The sequence below is a fragment of the Podarcis raffonei genome, chromosome 1 (assembly GCF_027172205.1).
Source record: "Podarcis raffonei isolate rPodRaf1 chromosome 1, rPodRaf1.pri, whole genome shotgun sequence".
Classification (NCBI taxonomy): Eukaryota; Metazoa; Chordata; class Lepidosauria; order Squamata; family Lacertidae; genus Podarcis; species Podarcis raffonei.
In genome coordinates, this window is record NC_070602.1 from 3,353,913 (window position 1) to 3,369,484 (window position 15,572).

Below are 15,572 nucleotides of genomic sequence, written 5' to 3' on the forward strand. Positions count from 1 at the left end.
TGAGTTTGAGGGTCTTCAAAGCCCATGACACCTTTGGTAAAGGCTGTTCTCCAACTGGAGCACTCGCAGGCCAGTGTTTCCCAGTTGTTGGTGTTTATACTAGTCATACCTCTGGTTGAATGTGCTTCGGGATGAGCGCACTTGAGTTGCGCTCCGCGGCAACCCGGAAGTAACGGAGCACGTTACTTCCGGGTTTCGCTGCTTGCGCATGCGCAGATGCTCAACATGACGTCACGTGCATGCACAGAAGCGCCAAAACGTGACCCACGCGGACACGGGTTACGTTTGCTTCTAGGTGCGAATGGGGCTCCGGAACGGATCCCATTCGCATCTAGAGGTACCACTGTACATTTTTTTAGATTTGCCTAGAGAGAGTCTTTAAAACTCTTTTGTTGACCACCAGCATCACATTTTCCATTTTTAAGTTGGGAATAGAGTAGTTGCTTTGGAAAACGATAATCAGGTATCCGCACAATATGACCAGTCCAACCAATGCTTCAACACGACTGATCTTTGCTTCTTCCAGTACACTGGCATTAATTCACCTGTCTTCCCAAGTGATGTGTAAATTTTTTTGGAGACACCATTGATGGAATCTTTCGAAGAGATGGAGATGGCTTTCATAAGTGGTCCATGTTTCACAAGCATACAGTAAGGTTGGCAGTACAATAGCTTTGTAAACAAGCATTTTGGTTTCCCTGCGCATGTCCCGGTCCTCAAACACTCTGCACTTCAATTGGGAGAAAGCTGCACTTGCAGAGCTCGGGCGATGCTGGATTTTGGCATCAGTGTCGGCCCTCGTGGAAAGATAACTGCCCAGGTGGGAGAAGTGATTGACACTTTCCAACATTACACCATTGAGTTGGATTTGTGGCACTGCAGAGGGGTTGTTAACCCTTCTAACAAAGCTTAAATTATGCACAATGCAGCTGACTGCATTTGAGGAATCTGCCTCAAACCAGGTCAAGCTATTTGCCTACATTTTGCAGGGTATGGGTAGAAACCTTTCCACCTGATACAAGATGCCAAGCTACTGAACCCAAGATCTTCCAACAGCACAAACAGTAGGTACTTCCTTGTGCTTTCTCTCCCGCTGTTTTGCCCTATGGCCGATTTTAAGCTGCAAGCTCCTGTCTGTGCAGACTGAATAACTCTTTTAGTACCCATGTATACCAGTGAGACAGTATAATAATGATTTGTCAGAAGAAGAACCTTGGAGCTTTTTCATAAGACCCAGAGTGCTGAACAATTACATACTGAGAAATTATACGAAAGGCAAGGCTTCGCAAGTGTATTTGCTTCCCAAGTGATCCCATGATAATTTATATACTTAAGATTTTGTCTCTTTGGCTGGTCTAATTAGGAACAAGGCGCTCTTCCTCCTCCTTGTTCAGAACTATTTCCCCAAAATTGATAATGTAGCTCTCTTTTTTTTCTTCTTTTAGGTTTCTGTACCAGCCCAAGAAGTCCAGGTGAGGGATTCCACCTCAAGCAGGAGATAGAGTACAATTTTACTGGGCAGCAACTGGTTAATAATTTTTACCTCCAAATGGGCACCCATGTAGATTTCAGGCTTCTAACGCTAAAACATATTGAGCCATCTCTGGTCCAATAAGCAAGGAAGGTTTTGTCTGTCGTCCCTAACCTGCCTGACAATCTTTGCAAGGAAAACGTAACTTGCTCAGACTCTCTTAAAAATTAAGACCAAATTGATTTATTAATCTGGTTAAGAACTCTGATACAAAGCACAGTAAAAGGCCACAGTCCAGTCAAGAAAAGGCTTCTGGTTTCTACAGTACTTGGACCAGACTCAGGTTGCCAGCTGTAGCTCAAGAACGCAGAGCTCTGCTGGGCAAATGAAGGTCTCCCTTGTTTTTTTAAGTTTCAAAAAAGGTCCGGATAAAGAAATTCGGTATTTGCTGGTTTAAACACCACATTTCCCAAGGGGGACCTCATAATGAAACGAAAGCGAAAACCTAACTGAAGTTGCTTTGAGTCTGGAAGGCAAAAACTTTTTTCCTGGTATGCAGGAAAATGCTTACGATAGTGTACTGGAGTAACAGACTGCAGAATAGGCCTCAGATCACAGAAATGTATACAGGTTATCAATCTGTAAATATACACTATAAACAACTGTACATAATATGGCGTAATAGCTTTGTTCGCCGAAACAGCAGGCAACTTTTTTAGCTTAAGACATCTCCACTTGCCTGAACAAATAAAGGCACGACCTGACACATGCTAAATACTATCTGCTAAACTGGATGAGGCCGCCCTGCTCTGCTCATGGTTAAGCAGAACATTTGTAGTGCATGTTCTACTCTTCTTCAGTTACCTATCCCTTCTAAGTCTTCAGCAGCAAAATCCATGGGAAATAAGACATGTTATCCACTAATGCTTGAGAACAGTAGTAATGGTCATTCACAAACCTCTTAGAATTTATATTTATAGATATTTTCTGAAAGGCAGGTAGCTGAAGAGCTGTTGCTTTTTAAAGAAATATCAGAAACATGATATACATCTTCATGCTTTGGTGGGGATTCTACCATTTGGAGGTACAACCCACTAGGCAGTCTCCCAAGCAAGACCCGCTGGAAATAATTCAATGCAACCCAGTGAGCCTTGCTCGGGAGAACCTACGTCTTTTTAAAAAATACATATGTAGAAAAGGTTGCACGTGCTCCAGTTTGGAAATAAAATATCCCACTAGCAACCATAATTTTTTTTTTGGCTCAGTGCAATGAACTGATGTCAGTTTAGAAGTAGTGTAGTGTGTCATTTACAGTGCAAAAATCTATATTCTTTGTACTGGCAAAACGGTCGGCACTGAGGAGGAGGAGGCAGTGCTACTGATCCCCTGAGGAGAACGCTGTTGCAAGTGGGTATGAAGGCTGAGGGCGGCAGGAGGTTGTTCTTGCTGCTCCGATGCTTGAGAACGACCAGCAGCGTATAAGCGTTAACTTTCCAAATCCACTGCCTCGCTGGAATAAATTAAAAGAAAACGGGGACTTTACAGCTACGGTTCCAGTGTCCACGACTACTGCTGGGAAGGTCATTGAGGAGTTTCCGCGTTCTCGAGCAAAGAGTGTCTGTGCAAAGGAGGGTGGGACAGCTCCCTCTTGTAAGTCTTTGGTGGCAGTTTGGGCAGCAGAGGGCTGGAGTTGTGGCGCGGTGGGACCGGGGGAGCCGCAAGGCTGTTGGGATTCGGGCTGAGCGCACAGCAGCGCCGCAGCACGCGAGGCGACGGGGTGCTGGGAGGAGTGTTGGGCGAGTTCGGGCACGTGCTGGCTTCCCGCAGCCGGTCGGGGTCCCTGTGAAAGCGTCCCACGGGTGGCGGCTGGAGATTGAAGGAACAGTTCACAAAGTGCTCTGGAGGGCGAAGGGGCACTGGAGGAGGGGTGTCAGGAAGAGGAGGCGGGTCCCTGGGAGGCGGCGGCGGAGGGCTTAGCAGCAGACCAGTGTAAGCTGGGACTCGGGGCTGTATCTTTGGAGGAGGTGGGTGTCTGGGGGGGATAGCGGGAGGATCATCATCGGATCTGGAACCGCCCTGGAACACGAGAGAAGAGAAGTTACCCAGAATGCAGCAAGGCTCCCAGAGTACCATGAAAGCAGAAGGATATTTAGAGCAGGGATCTTGCACTAGTTTTTTCCATACCTCTCTACTCCACAAATCTGCTTTTTAAAATCAAATTTTGTATTCTCCCACCCCAATCTGAACAGCAGCCCCCCAGGCATGCAAGCACACACCACCTAACCGAACCTGATTGCGCAAAATGAAAGGAGCTCATCCCCTGGAGAAGGACATCTCAAAATCTCCAGTAGCACAAATAGGTCCAGCTACTTTTGAGAAGGCTGCTGCTGTGGGATGTAATCCACTGGGAGCAGTCAAGTACAACATTCCTTGTTTTGCTAGAGTGGACATGCAAGGGAATGGTTGGTCCAGCCAGTCAAAACTTCCTGTTCCTCCTGGCCTGGACCATCCTTCCTTGCATGTGACTAGTGGGTGGGCGTGACCATTCCAGACCTGGTAAAAGGCCAAGGCCTGCTGCCACTCTCCCTCTTTTCCATGTTCCTTTCGTCCTGCGAACTTCCCAGACTGCTAACTGCAGTCATTAGGTCAACCCACATAAGGGGTAAACCTGTTTTTATACACTTGTAACTTTAAGCCTTAAGCCTGCCTTTAGGGATTACTCTCTGCTCTGCCTGATCGTGAGTAAACTTTCTTTTTATTGCTTATGAACAAGACTGTAGTATCTTTATTCTTTTAGGAGGGATTCAAGGGGTCTTACCAGGAAAATATTAGAACACATTTCAATCTGGACAAGCCAGCTGGAACTGCGTATTGTCTTAAGAAACTCACACGAGTTTGCAACTAGTTTTCTGCTGGGTAAAGGGGAATGCACTCTGCTAAGTAAAGGAACTTGCTAATGCAAGTTAAAGTAAAGGTAAAGGGACCCCTGACCATTAGGTCCAGTCGTGGCCGACTCTGGGGTTGCGGCGCTCATCTCACTTTATTGGCATACAGCTTCCGGGTCATGTGGCCAGCATGACTAAGCCACTTCTGGCGAACCAGAGCAGCGCACGGAAACGCCGTTTACCTTCCCACCGAAGCGGTACCTATTTATCTACTTGCACTTTGACATGCTTTTGAACTGCTAGGTTGGCAGGAGCAGGGACCGAGCAATGGGAGCTCACCCCATCATGGGGAATCGAACCGCCGACCTTCTGATCGGCAAGCCCTAGGCTCTGTGGTTTAACCCACAGCACCACCCGCGTCCCAAAATGCAAGTTAGGAAGGATATTAATAAACAATATATCCTCTTCTGCCACCCTGAACATTCCCGCAGCTGCAGCATGGAACTGGCTGGCACACTGCATTCTGAGTGTGTGTCTGTCTACATATACACAAACACAAGCAAAAAAGACTAAGGTGAAGCAGGGAGACAGGAATCAAAACTCACATAGCATTGAGGTATCTACCCTGCCCAGAATGGGAAATTTCACTTTCTTCGAAAGCTTATCTAAGGCAGAAGACATACCTTGGCGTTCAAAGAATCGTGATCAAACTTCTTGCGAGGAGGCAGAGGCGGAGGAACCAGAGCCTCTTCACTTAATCTATGCAAACTCCCACATGAGCTGAAGAATGACTCTGAATAAGGGAGGAAAGAGAAGTAAGAGAGCGTGTCACGTCTAACTTTTGCTGCTCTTTACCATCAAGGCCTTCATGAAATTCAGAAACCAATCTCTATGACTTCAACATTTCTAACAGAGAAGTACAGCAAATTTGTGAAATTGGCTGGTTTTTTAAACAAGAAACTAGCATAGAAATATTCTCTATTGCCAGATTTCAAAGTCCATAGAAATTAACAAATTTGATTAAGGGAATCCTGCAGTACTCACTTGATTGCGGCAAAAAGACAGGCGCAAATATGCTGTTGTTGCTACCTGTAAAGATAAAGTGGAAAGGAGATCATTTGCATGTCCCGTTGCACCAATCAGCTAAGAAAATAAGAGAAAGGCTGAGTACTGGTTGCTCATAGAATGTCTGCTATATAAGGACATAATTTTCTGCTACCCAAACTTTGCTTAAAGGACATCATGGGTTCTTTGGAACATTTACTCTAGCATACACATACCTAAAAAGGACTTTCAGGTTCATTTCTTGCAGGATGAACATGCATCTAGTGCTTGATAAACCCATTTGTTTCTTAATTTATGAACAGGACTTTGAATATTCTGGGCCCAAAACTGTCTGAAGTTTCCGATCAGCATTATAGAAACTGCAGGAAGTCACCTCCTACCCTAATTTGAAAGTTCAAAAAAGGATGGGGGAGGGGAAGTCCTAAGAGCAACACACTTTTAATGAATCAGATGATGCCAGGTGTTTGGTTGAACCCCCACCCCGCCCCACCCCACCCAACCCAACCACAGTCAGCCTGCTTGTTACCCCTCCTCCATTTGAGCTCAATAAAACCAACATTAAAAACAATCAGGGCTACTGATTTTAAAACAGGCTGCAATGGTTTAGAAGAATACCGGAAGAAAGGAGAGGCTCAAAATATGCACCAAGTCACCCATCAGATATCACAGGAGGAGATCAATTCCCATCCCCCATGCCTGTCTTCAAGCCAAGAGGTACAAAGAATTTACTTGGCTCCATTTTATCAGTGTAAGTAATTCACTGGAGGCTACGTAGAACACAGACCATAAGAGCTGTTGAGATCCATGTCTAGGAACACGCTGAGGTCTGAAGATGCAGACACCGGCGGGGTGGATGGGATGACTGGCGAGGTTGGTGCTGACGCTGCAGACTCGTGTTCGGCTTCCGTAATTCTACTGAAACTGATCTTGTAGGGCTCCTTTTCAAGAGGCGTTGGGTGGCCCCTCAATGTGCCCGACGTGGAGCTGTGCCTGCCGGCATTGGGCCTTATTCCAGGAGATTTCAGAGAGTAGTTTGTTTTCCTGGGCTAGAGTGAAAAATAAGCCATTTCAGAGACCTCCCTCCCACATATGCCTTGCAAGGAAACAAACCAGCGCGGGAAACGTTTAGCGACGAAGAAACAGCTATCTGAAAGAACTGGGTTTTACGGGGTTACTCTGAAGTAAGTCTACACAAGGTTTTTCTTTTTCATCGAACTACAGACCAATTCTGTAGACCAATACGCAAAGCAAGTAAAAATAATTTCCTTCCAACGTTAGTGTGATAGGAAAACGAAATGCATTTTCTCCAAGCCAAAATGTCGGGGAGGGGGACCCCATCAATTAATATTTAACAAATAAAATACCGCCCAGTTGTTCTGAAACTACATAGAAAGAGGGGCGAACACTTTTAAAAGTCAAGAAACAGAAGGAGTAAACAAACTGGAAGGAAGGGATTTTGATGGGAAGGAAAAAAGACACCATTTCTGAAGGCATTGGGGGACCACATGCAGCCCCCCAGAATGTAGACTGGTTGCTCTCACCTGCCTTATAGGACTGAGGTCCAGCCACCCCCCCCTTCAGACAATCAACCACCTGCATCTTTACGTACAAGGAAGCTCCTGCTCCACCCCTTTTTTTTAAAAAGTGCAAATCATATGTAGTTACAGATAGGTAGCCGTGTTGGTCTGCCATAGTCAAAACAAAAATTTTTTTTCCTTCCAGTAGCACCTTAAAGACCAACTAAGTTAGTTCTTGGTATGAGCTTTCGTGTGCATGCACACTTCTTTCAGAAATAGACTGGAAAGAGAAGCTGCTGAATTGCAACTCATTACCAAACTTAAAACCATGGAGAGACCTGGTCTGAACAAAGACATTGGATTCTTATCTCATTATACATTATCTCATTATACATGACAAAGCCATTTTTCACCTTCTCACCCCTTGCTTTTTCCTGTAAGACCTATTGCAGTCGTTAAGAGTCGTCAACAGGCTCATCACAGCTATCTGCCAATCACCCATTCCCACCACCCTTCTGAGTAATACCCCTCCCCACCTTCTCACTATATAGAGGGATCTGGCAACTTCTGTTTCAGTGTATCTGAAGAAGTGTGCATGCACACGAAAGCTCATACCAAGAACTAACTTAGTTGGTCTTTAAGGTGCTACTGGAAGGAAAAAAACATATGTGCACACTTTTAAACAGAACTGAAGACACCCCAAGTGACTTACATATCTAGGGGGCTGCTTGCAGTTCCGAGGCTCAATCTCCAGCGATTTGTTGAACAAGTAGTCTGTAAATTCTTTCTCTGGGGAGCTTCCCATGGGGTTCAGATTTTCAAAGAACCTCTGGAAAGGCAACAACACATTTTCAACCAAACTGAATAAAAATTCCCATTTACAAACTTGGATGCACCCTTGCACAGACCCATCTGTGAGGGAAAAGGGGCTGTGTTTGAGGCAGCAGTTTGACAGGCCAACCCCTCCTTATGCCCGGCATTGAATTCACAGAATGCCATGAGAAGGAAGCTGGAGAACACCTAGCCCAGCTGTTTCCCTGTCTTGAGCAACACACATCGTTTTCAGGACATGACGCTCACTTCAGATTAGCAAAGGGTGCCCAGAGTGGAGAAGTGCCCAGTTCTGAACTAGGCTCGTTTAACTAACTGACACATTTAGCAAATACAGCTTGGAAAATGGATGCTTTGAGATATGCCCAGCTAAATGTGAGCCTCAACTTCACATTTGCAGCTGCTGCCATAGCCTCAGCAGAACACCAAAGAGTTTTCTTTCACCTTCACATGCACACAGCCAAGACCACCCATGCTCTCCACTTACCCGTATGTCTGGTTCGACCCGTAAGCAATATGGCTGGTTTTGATACTGCTGGATTTCTCCTGTGATTTCAGCCACTTTCCTCCTCTTGCTGAAGTTGATTAATCCTTTCCCTTGTCTTTTAAGGAAGTCGGGATTCCCTTCCTCAGTCTTCAGAATATTTGTTAAGTATATTCCTAATTGGAGAACAGGAAAAGATTTTAAGTTTCCCACATTCATGCCATCTTTTTTGCTCATGACCAAGACTGTAAGTAGGGACGCGGGTGGTGCTGTGGGTTAAACCACAGAGCCTAGGACTTGCCGATCAGAAGGTCGGCGGTTCGAATCCCCGCGATGGGGTGAGCTTCCGTTGCTCGGTCCCTGCTCCTGCCAACCTAGCAGTTCGAAAGCACGTCAAAGTGCAAGTAGATAAATAGGTACCACTCCGGTGGGAAGGTAAACGGCGTTTCCATGTGCTGCTCTGGTTTGCCAGAAGCGGCTTAGTCATGCTGGCCACATGACCCGGAAGCTGTACGCCGGCTCCCTTGGCCAGTAAAGCAAGATGAGCGCCGCAACCCCAGAGTCGGTTACGACTGGACCTAATGGTCAGGGGTCCCTTTACCTAAGACTGCAAGTAAAGGAAGGAAAGCTCATTCTAATAGCTTCCCTGGCTCTTCTCGTTATCTATGCCTTTTGGCCTTGGTGGTGCCTATCTGTAGTATACATGACAGGTGAACTTCTGATACTGTTTTTAAACAACTCTCAAGCATTTTGGACTGATTTCACCCTCTTGACTTTCAACTTCCTTTGTACCAATCTCTGCCTTTTGAGAACATTTCCTCCCTTGAAGTCTATTGTGACCATGTTGGATTTTCTTGGGAATTGGCCATGTTCATTGTAATTTGTTAGCACTATACTGTAGTCATTGTTGCCAAATGGCTTGGCAACACTTACATCTTGCGCTAGGTCTTTTGTTGTATTGTGTTTTTAATATTTTGTTGGGAACCACCAAGAGTGACTGTGGCAACCCAGTCGGATGGGTGGAATATAAATATAAATAATATAAATATAAATATAAATAATATACATACTGTTCTAGGGCAAAATCATTTAGAGTATCTAGAAATTTTATCCCTTGATCCTGACTGGGCACATATGTAGCCTGAGAGTAGTTACTACACTACAGCTTTTCTCTTAAAATGTACACAGAGACAGAATGAAAGAAGAAGTATGTAACGTAAAAACTTTTGCTTGTTTAATAATGTAGAAAGCTTCTTTAAAAAACAAAAAACAGTGGAATGCTTTTATCACCCCTTTCTACACAAAGATGTGGCAAACTGCCCCTTAATTTTGCTTCTGTAACTTACCAAAGAAAGGCACACAGGGTGGGTTGATTGACTTGAGTTTAGCAAGGTATTTTTTAAAGTGATCTTGACTTAATTCTACTGCTTCATCCAAAATTTTCTTTTTTCTTTCCTGCAGTGCCTAATTTAACAAGGAGAGAAAGAGAGCCACACATTGCTGTATTTAATACTACAGTATATTTAACACTAGCCAGAAATCTGTGATCGTGCTATACATTATTTCATTTAATATCTTTTTAATTATTCAGCCAATCAAGTTACAAAGTCAGCTTTAGGGTTTGTCAAAGCTATTTTACCCAGTATATGAAGACAGATGCTAGGAATACTCAGCAAATTGCAAAATGTATTGCAAATAAAAAACAATAAAAATGTTCATAATACAGAAACTGTCAAAAAACATTACTATCCACCAGGCTGAAGTGTGGCAGAGCACAAAGCAAAATGGGAACATAGGATCTCTGAGATACACAGGCTTGATTTTGGAAAAGCAACTCTACCCTTCCATCCCAGCTCCCCACCTACAACTACATATACTTTCCCAGAGCAAAATCATGCAGATTTGTATTGCACTTCATTAGCCTTTAAATGTGGATCATTTTAGTTTTTAAAAACCTGGCTACACTTCCAACTCTGGTACAGACACTAAAGCTTACCTCAAATGTGTGATCCAATCTGTACACGGAGACAGAATTCATTGCACTTACAATCTCCAACACACCATTAAAATTATTCAAGTCTTGGAAAACCTGCAAGATTTCTATAATCCTGCCCAAAATGGCCACTCGCTCTTCAAAGTTCTCTGTTTCCACAATGCACCTAATTTATGAGAAAGAGGGAGAGAAAATCCATACATTTTTAGCTACCATGGTAAGTTCAAGTTGCTGGTTTTGGTGTATAAAGCTTAGAATCAGGATAGCTGAAAAATAATCTCACCCCTTATATACCAAATCAATCGCTGCACTCTGCAACTAAGAGCCTCCCGTAAACGCCATCTGTTCAGGAGGCTCATTCTGCTGAGTCCATTGAGGGAATGACTTGCCTGAGGCCGCTCAGTAACCTTCATGGCTGGGCAGCGCTTCAAACCTACATGTCTCTGATCCTACCCAAATGTTCTGTTTATTATACAGTGGTACCTCGCAAGACGAAATTAATTCGTTCCGCGAGTTTTTTCTTCTTGCGAGTTTTTTGTCTTGCGAAGCACGGTTTCCCATAGGAATGCAGTGAAAATCAATTAATGCCTTCCTATGGAAACCGCTTGCCAGGCTGGCGGTGCGGAGAAGGGCTTTTCTCCCCACCGCAAGCCTTCAGGAGAGGTACGGGAACAGAGGGGAAGGCGCGCTGCGCTTCTCCTCTGTTCCCGGAGCTTGCGGGGCTTGCGGTTAGGAGAAGGGCTTTCCTCCCAACCGCCAACAGTCAGAACAGCATTCTGAATGTTGGCGGTGGGAAGGAAAACCCTCCTCCCACTGCAAGTCTTCAGGACAGGTCCGGGAACAGAGGGGAAGGCGTGCAGCGCTTCTCCTCTGTTCCCGGGGCTTGCGGTGGGAGGAGGGTTTTTCCTCCCCACCGCCAACATTCAGAACAGCATTCTGAATGTTGGCGGTGGGAAGGAAAACCCTCCTCCCACCGCAAGTCTTCAGGACAGGTCCGGGAACAGAGGGGAAGGCGCGTTGCGCTTCTCCTCTGTCCCCGGACCTGTTCTGAAGGCTGGCGGTCCACCGCCAGCCTTCAGAACAGCCATCCGAAGGCTGGCGCGGGTAGAAGGGCTCTCCACCCCACCGCCAGCCTTCGGAGGAGCCTTCCGAAGCCTGGCGGGGGGAGGAGGTCTCTCCGCCCCACCGCCAGCCTTCGGAGGAGCCTTCCGAAGGCTGGCGGGGGGAGGAGGTCTCTCCGCCCCACCGCCAGCCTTCGGAGGAGGTCCGAGGACAGTGGGGAAGACGCGCTGCGCTTCCCCGCTGTCCCCGGAGATTTCCCTATGGGCTTTCGTCTTGCGAAGGAAGCCCATAGGGAAATTCGTCTGGCGAAGCACCTCGAAAAACGGAAAACTCTTTCTTCTTGCGAGTTTTCCGTCTTGCGAGGTACCACTGTACCACACAAATATCCTTGCATAAAAGAAACTAGAACGTGATGAAGACCATTTCCAGAAGGGTGCACCTGCCAGTTGCACACTCACATTAAAATTAAATAAAAAGTGCTGTTCCCACAAAGTTATCTCTTCAGTTCCTCAAAGTTTAAAATCTAATTTGGAAATATGTGTACACATGCTATCTCAGGAAGCGGAAGAGGGCAATACACTGCGACTGTCAGCTGCACTGGGGACATTGCAAGTGGCTCCCACCTGCCCCTCAAAACCATTCTGTACCATGATGATCAGGCGGGATTTGAAACCACTCTATCAACCATGAACCTGGTTTGATGCCTGCTTCTGAGAGACAGAGAGAGACAGAGAAAACCCCTTTTTATTTACCCAGTTCTTCCCTCATTTCCTTCTCTTCTACCAACCATCTACCCTCTTCCTTGCTGCCATCTCCTTCCTAATAACCATTGCGAAACACCTGGTGCTTCCCTCTTCCTAACATTCCATTTTCCTGGCCACTGCAACCACATAACATCAACCTTACTGACTCTTATCATAGAGGTTTAAAGGGTAACGGGAAGAGGGGAGGAAGGGACATGCTCAGCTCCTCTGACTACAGCTTTTCAAAGTAAGCATTTTTCAAACTGATGTAAAGGCAAATGTCACCGAAAAATCAGGTAGAACATGAATGAATGGCCCTGTTGATCGTGGCTTATTATTCTAGTTCATTTCATCAGGTATCCTTCTACTTTCAAATATTTTTTAAAAAATGTTTCAGGTGATAAGTAGCAAGAAGAAAGGTATGGAATGACTATAATCAGATTAATCTGAAAAAGGCAAAGGTACCTGCAATGCTTTTTTGTTTGTTTGTTTTCTGAGGGGCCCAAGCCTTACTAACAGAACGTAACAAATACAGTCGTACCTTGGAAGTCGAACAGAATCCGTTCCGGAGATCTGTTTGACTTCCAAAATGTTTGAAAACCAAAGCATAGCTTCTGATTGGCTGCAGGAAGCTCCTGCAGCCAATCGGAAGCTGTGGAAGCCCCATCCGACTTTGGGCTTCCAAAAATAGTTCTCAAACCGGAACAGTCACTTCCGTGTTTGGGACATTTGGGAACCAAGTTGTTCGGGAACCAAGCTGTTTGACCTTCAAGGTACGACTGTAATGGAAACTGTAAATGTTCAGTAAACGTTTTATAATGCAAAGGTTAGGAGTTGTGTGAATGGTGTTATTATACAGTTTAGTCACTAGGTAGTACTGGACTTGGCTGTATATGGAGTTTCCTGCTCCTATTCTGCTCTGGTCTGAAAGACATAAAAGTTATTGTCCGGCTCCCTGATGAAAAATGTGTGTTCTCATAGCCTTCTATGACAAGAGCCTCCCAGGGCAGTGACCAAAGTGATGCCTCTACTTGATTCACCACTTACTTTTCAAACCAAAGCGTAAGGTTTGTGGTATGCCTAATCATTTTCAGCAGATTTGGAGAATTAATTTCTTTATCTTCTTTTGTCCATACACTCCCAACAAGTTCAGATGGCTGGACAGCCCTGAAACAGAACCAGAGAAGCCTATGAATATGAGATACGGAAAGCTGAGGAAGAGTCCAGACATTAATGATACTGGAGGGATGATACCGGATATCAAGAGATGCGATATGGTGGTCACATGTCTGCTACTGTGGGCTGCTGCCTTTCATGCTGCTCAGCAATTTTCTAGAAAGGGGAATCAAAGGTTACACGAGGACATCAATTTCAGCTAATTAATCAGTGGCCCAATTCTTCTAAATCTGAGGTCTGCCGATTCCATCATTCTAGGTTTTTTTTTGTTTTTCAAAGACACGGTCATCTTTTCATGGATGCTTTAGCTGAGATTCCTTCACTGCAGTGGGGGATGCGGGTGGCGCTGTGGTCTAAACCACTGAGCCTCTTGGGCTTGCCGATGGGAAGGGTGGCAGTTCAAATCCCCACGACGGGGTGAGCTCCCGTTGCTCGGTCCCTGCTCCTGCCAACCTAGCAGTTCAAAAGCACGTCAAAGTGCAAGTAGATAAATAGGTACCGCCGTGGTGGGAAGGTAAATGGCATTTCCGTGTGCTCTGGTTTCGGTCACGGTGTCCCGTTGCGCCAGAAGCGCTTTAGTCCTGCTGGCTACATGACCCAGAAAGCTGTCTGTGGACAAATGCCGGCTCCCTCGGTCTGAGAAGCAAGATGAGCGCCGCAATCCCACAGTCGCCTTTGACTGGACTTAACCGTCCAGGGGTCCTTTACCACTGCAGTAGGTTGGACTAGATGACCCTTAGGACCCCTTCCAATACTAAGATTCTATGTTTCTATAATTCTATAATTCACCCTCCCTATTAAGTATCAGATCATGTGTACAAGAAACTAAGTATTAGATGCACTAACTAAAGAAGTGCTAGATTTAAAAACAACAACATTTCTACTAATCCTCTTCTTTCAGAAACCCCCAATTATGGCTTTGTTGTAGAAATCTTTATGATTTATACTGTACTTTAGAAAGATTAGAGCACCCGCTTTAGAATGATCCAAGCACCCTCCCTTTTTTTGGGTAACTGGACGAGGTTGGATGCCTCCCAAATACCTAATGGAGAATAAACAAACCACTTTACATTTATTATCCAAGCACTCTTTAAAGGTAAGAGAAATTTTAATCAGAGACTCCCTGGTTCATCTGTGTGCATGAAGCTACCTTGAAACGGACTATTGGTCCATTTAGTCCTGGACTGTCCCTTCAAGTCTTTCCCCATCTTCCTACCTTTTAATTGGAGCTATCAGGGACTGATGCTTTTGAATTATGGTGCTGGAGGAGACTCTGGAGAGTCCCATGGACTGCAAGATGATCAAACCTCTCCATTCTGAAGGAAATCAGACCTGAGTGCTCACTGGAAGGACAGATTGTGAAGCTGAGGCTCCAATACTTTGGCCACCTCATGAGAAGAGAAGACTCCCTGGAAAAGACCCTGGTGTTGGGAAAGATGGAGGGCACAAGGAGAAGGGGACAACAGAGGACGAGATGGTGGGACAGTGTTCTCGAAGCTACCAGCATGAGTTTGACCAAATTGCGGGAGGCAGTGGAAGACAGGAGTGCCTGGCGTGTTCTGGTCCATGGGGTCACGAAGAGTCGGACAGGACTAAACGACTAAACAACAACATCAGGGACTAACCTTGGGACAATGTGCATTACCATGGCTCCTCCCTTGACTGCTCAGCTACTTTGATAAGTTGCACCTGATTGGTGCATGACATAAATACCACAGACTGACGGTGCGCACTTGGCATATACTGGTATGTGAGCATGCACAGTCCTCATACTGCTACCAATGAACCTGATGGGAGAGGAGCACTCTGCAGTTCGTCAGGTGATGGCGGTCCAACAGAACACACTCTACCTGTAGAGATCAGATTCTAGGAGAGTCAGCTGCCGAGCAATCTCTATGGGGTGCAGCGTCATGAGGTCAAACGTCTCAAACTGGCGGCTGATGTGCCACTCAATTGGGGGTGGGGGGCTCTCAAAGGTTATGTTGTGGCTAATGCCGTTTGCATGAGCTTGCTTCTTCCTCCTGATGATCTTGACAATGGATTCCACCCACTTCTTCATGGATTTGCCTGGAAGACATATTGGATACGGTGGGAAGGTCATACAGATGCTTTCATTATTTTGTGGCAGGGTTGCTCAGTTCCATATTCACTGGTTTGGGATTTTACGGCGGCTGAATTTATGGCCAATTCTGCAGGAAATGAAACCGCCACCTTCTGTATGCAGAAGTGTGCGCTGTAACACGGCACAGAGCAATGAATCCACTGCCCCCCATCTCTGGAAATCTTGTTCAACAATCCCCGCTAACATCTTATATACACATCTAGTATTCTTCATCAGCCCTGCC

General features: G+C 45.6%; 1 protein-coding gene and 1 long non-coding RNA gene across 4 annotated transcripts in view; one reads left to right on the forward strand and one right to left on the reverse strand.

Annotated features, from left to right (window-relative positions):
- Positions 1-947: 947 nt before the first annotated feature.
- Positions 948-2,496, forward strand: LOC128412619 (uncharacterized). The gene is made up of 2 exons (XR_008330121.1): positions 948-1,064; positions 1,446-2,496. It is a non-coding gene; the product is annotated as an uncharacterized LOC128412619 (long non-coding RNA).
- SOS2 (SOS Ras/Rho guanine nucleotide exchange factor 2) overlaps positions 1,692-15,572 on the reverse strand; it is a 39,889-nt gene continuing 26,008 nt past the window's right edge. For all 3 annotated transcript variants that reach the window (XM_053384067.1, XM_053384027.1, XM_053383949.1), the window contains 10 exons: positions 15,078-15,294; positions 13,099-13,218; positions 10,250-10,412; positions 9,600-9,717; positions 8,257-8,429; positions 7,651-7,767; positions 6,206-6,467; positions 5,401-5,445; positions 5,040-5,149; positions 1,692-3,547 (listed from right to left, as the gene is read on the reverse strand). In XM_053384067.1, the coding sequence (XP_053240042.1) occupies positions 3,053-3,547; positions 5,040-5,149; positions 5,401-5,445; positions 6,206-6,467; positions 7,651-7,767; positions 8,257-8,429; positions 9,600-9,717; positions 10,250-10,412; positions 13,099-13,218; positions 15,078-15,294 (1,820 nt within the window). In that variant the 3' untranslated portion in view covers positions 1,692-3,052. The remainder of the gene's footprint in view (positions 3,548-5,039; positions 5,150-5,400; positions 5,446-6,205; positions 6,468-7,650; positions 7,768-8,256; positions 8,430-9,599; positions 9,718-10,249; positions 10,413-13,098; positions 13,219-15,077; positions 15,295-15,572) is intronic.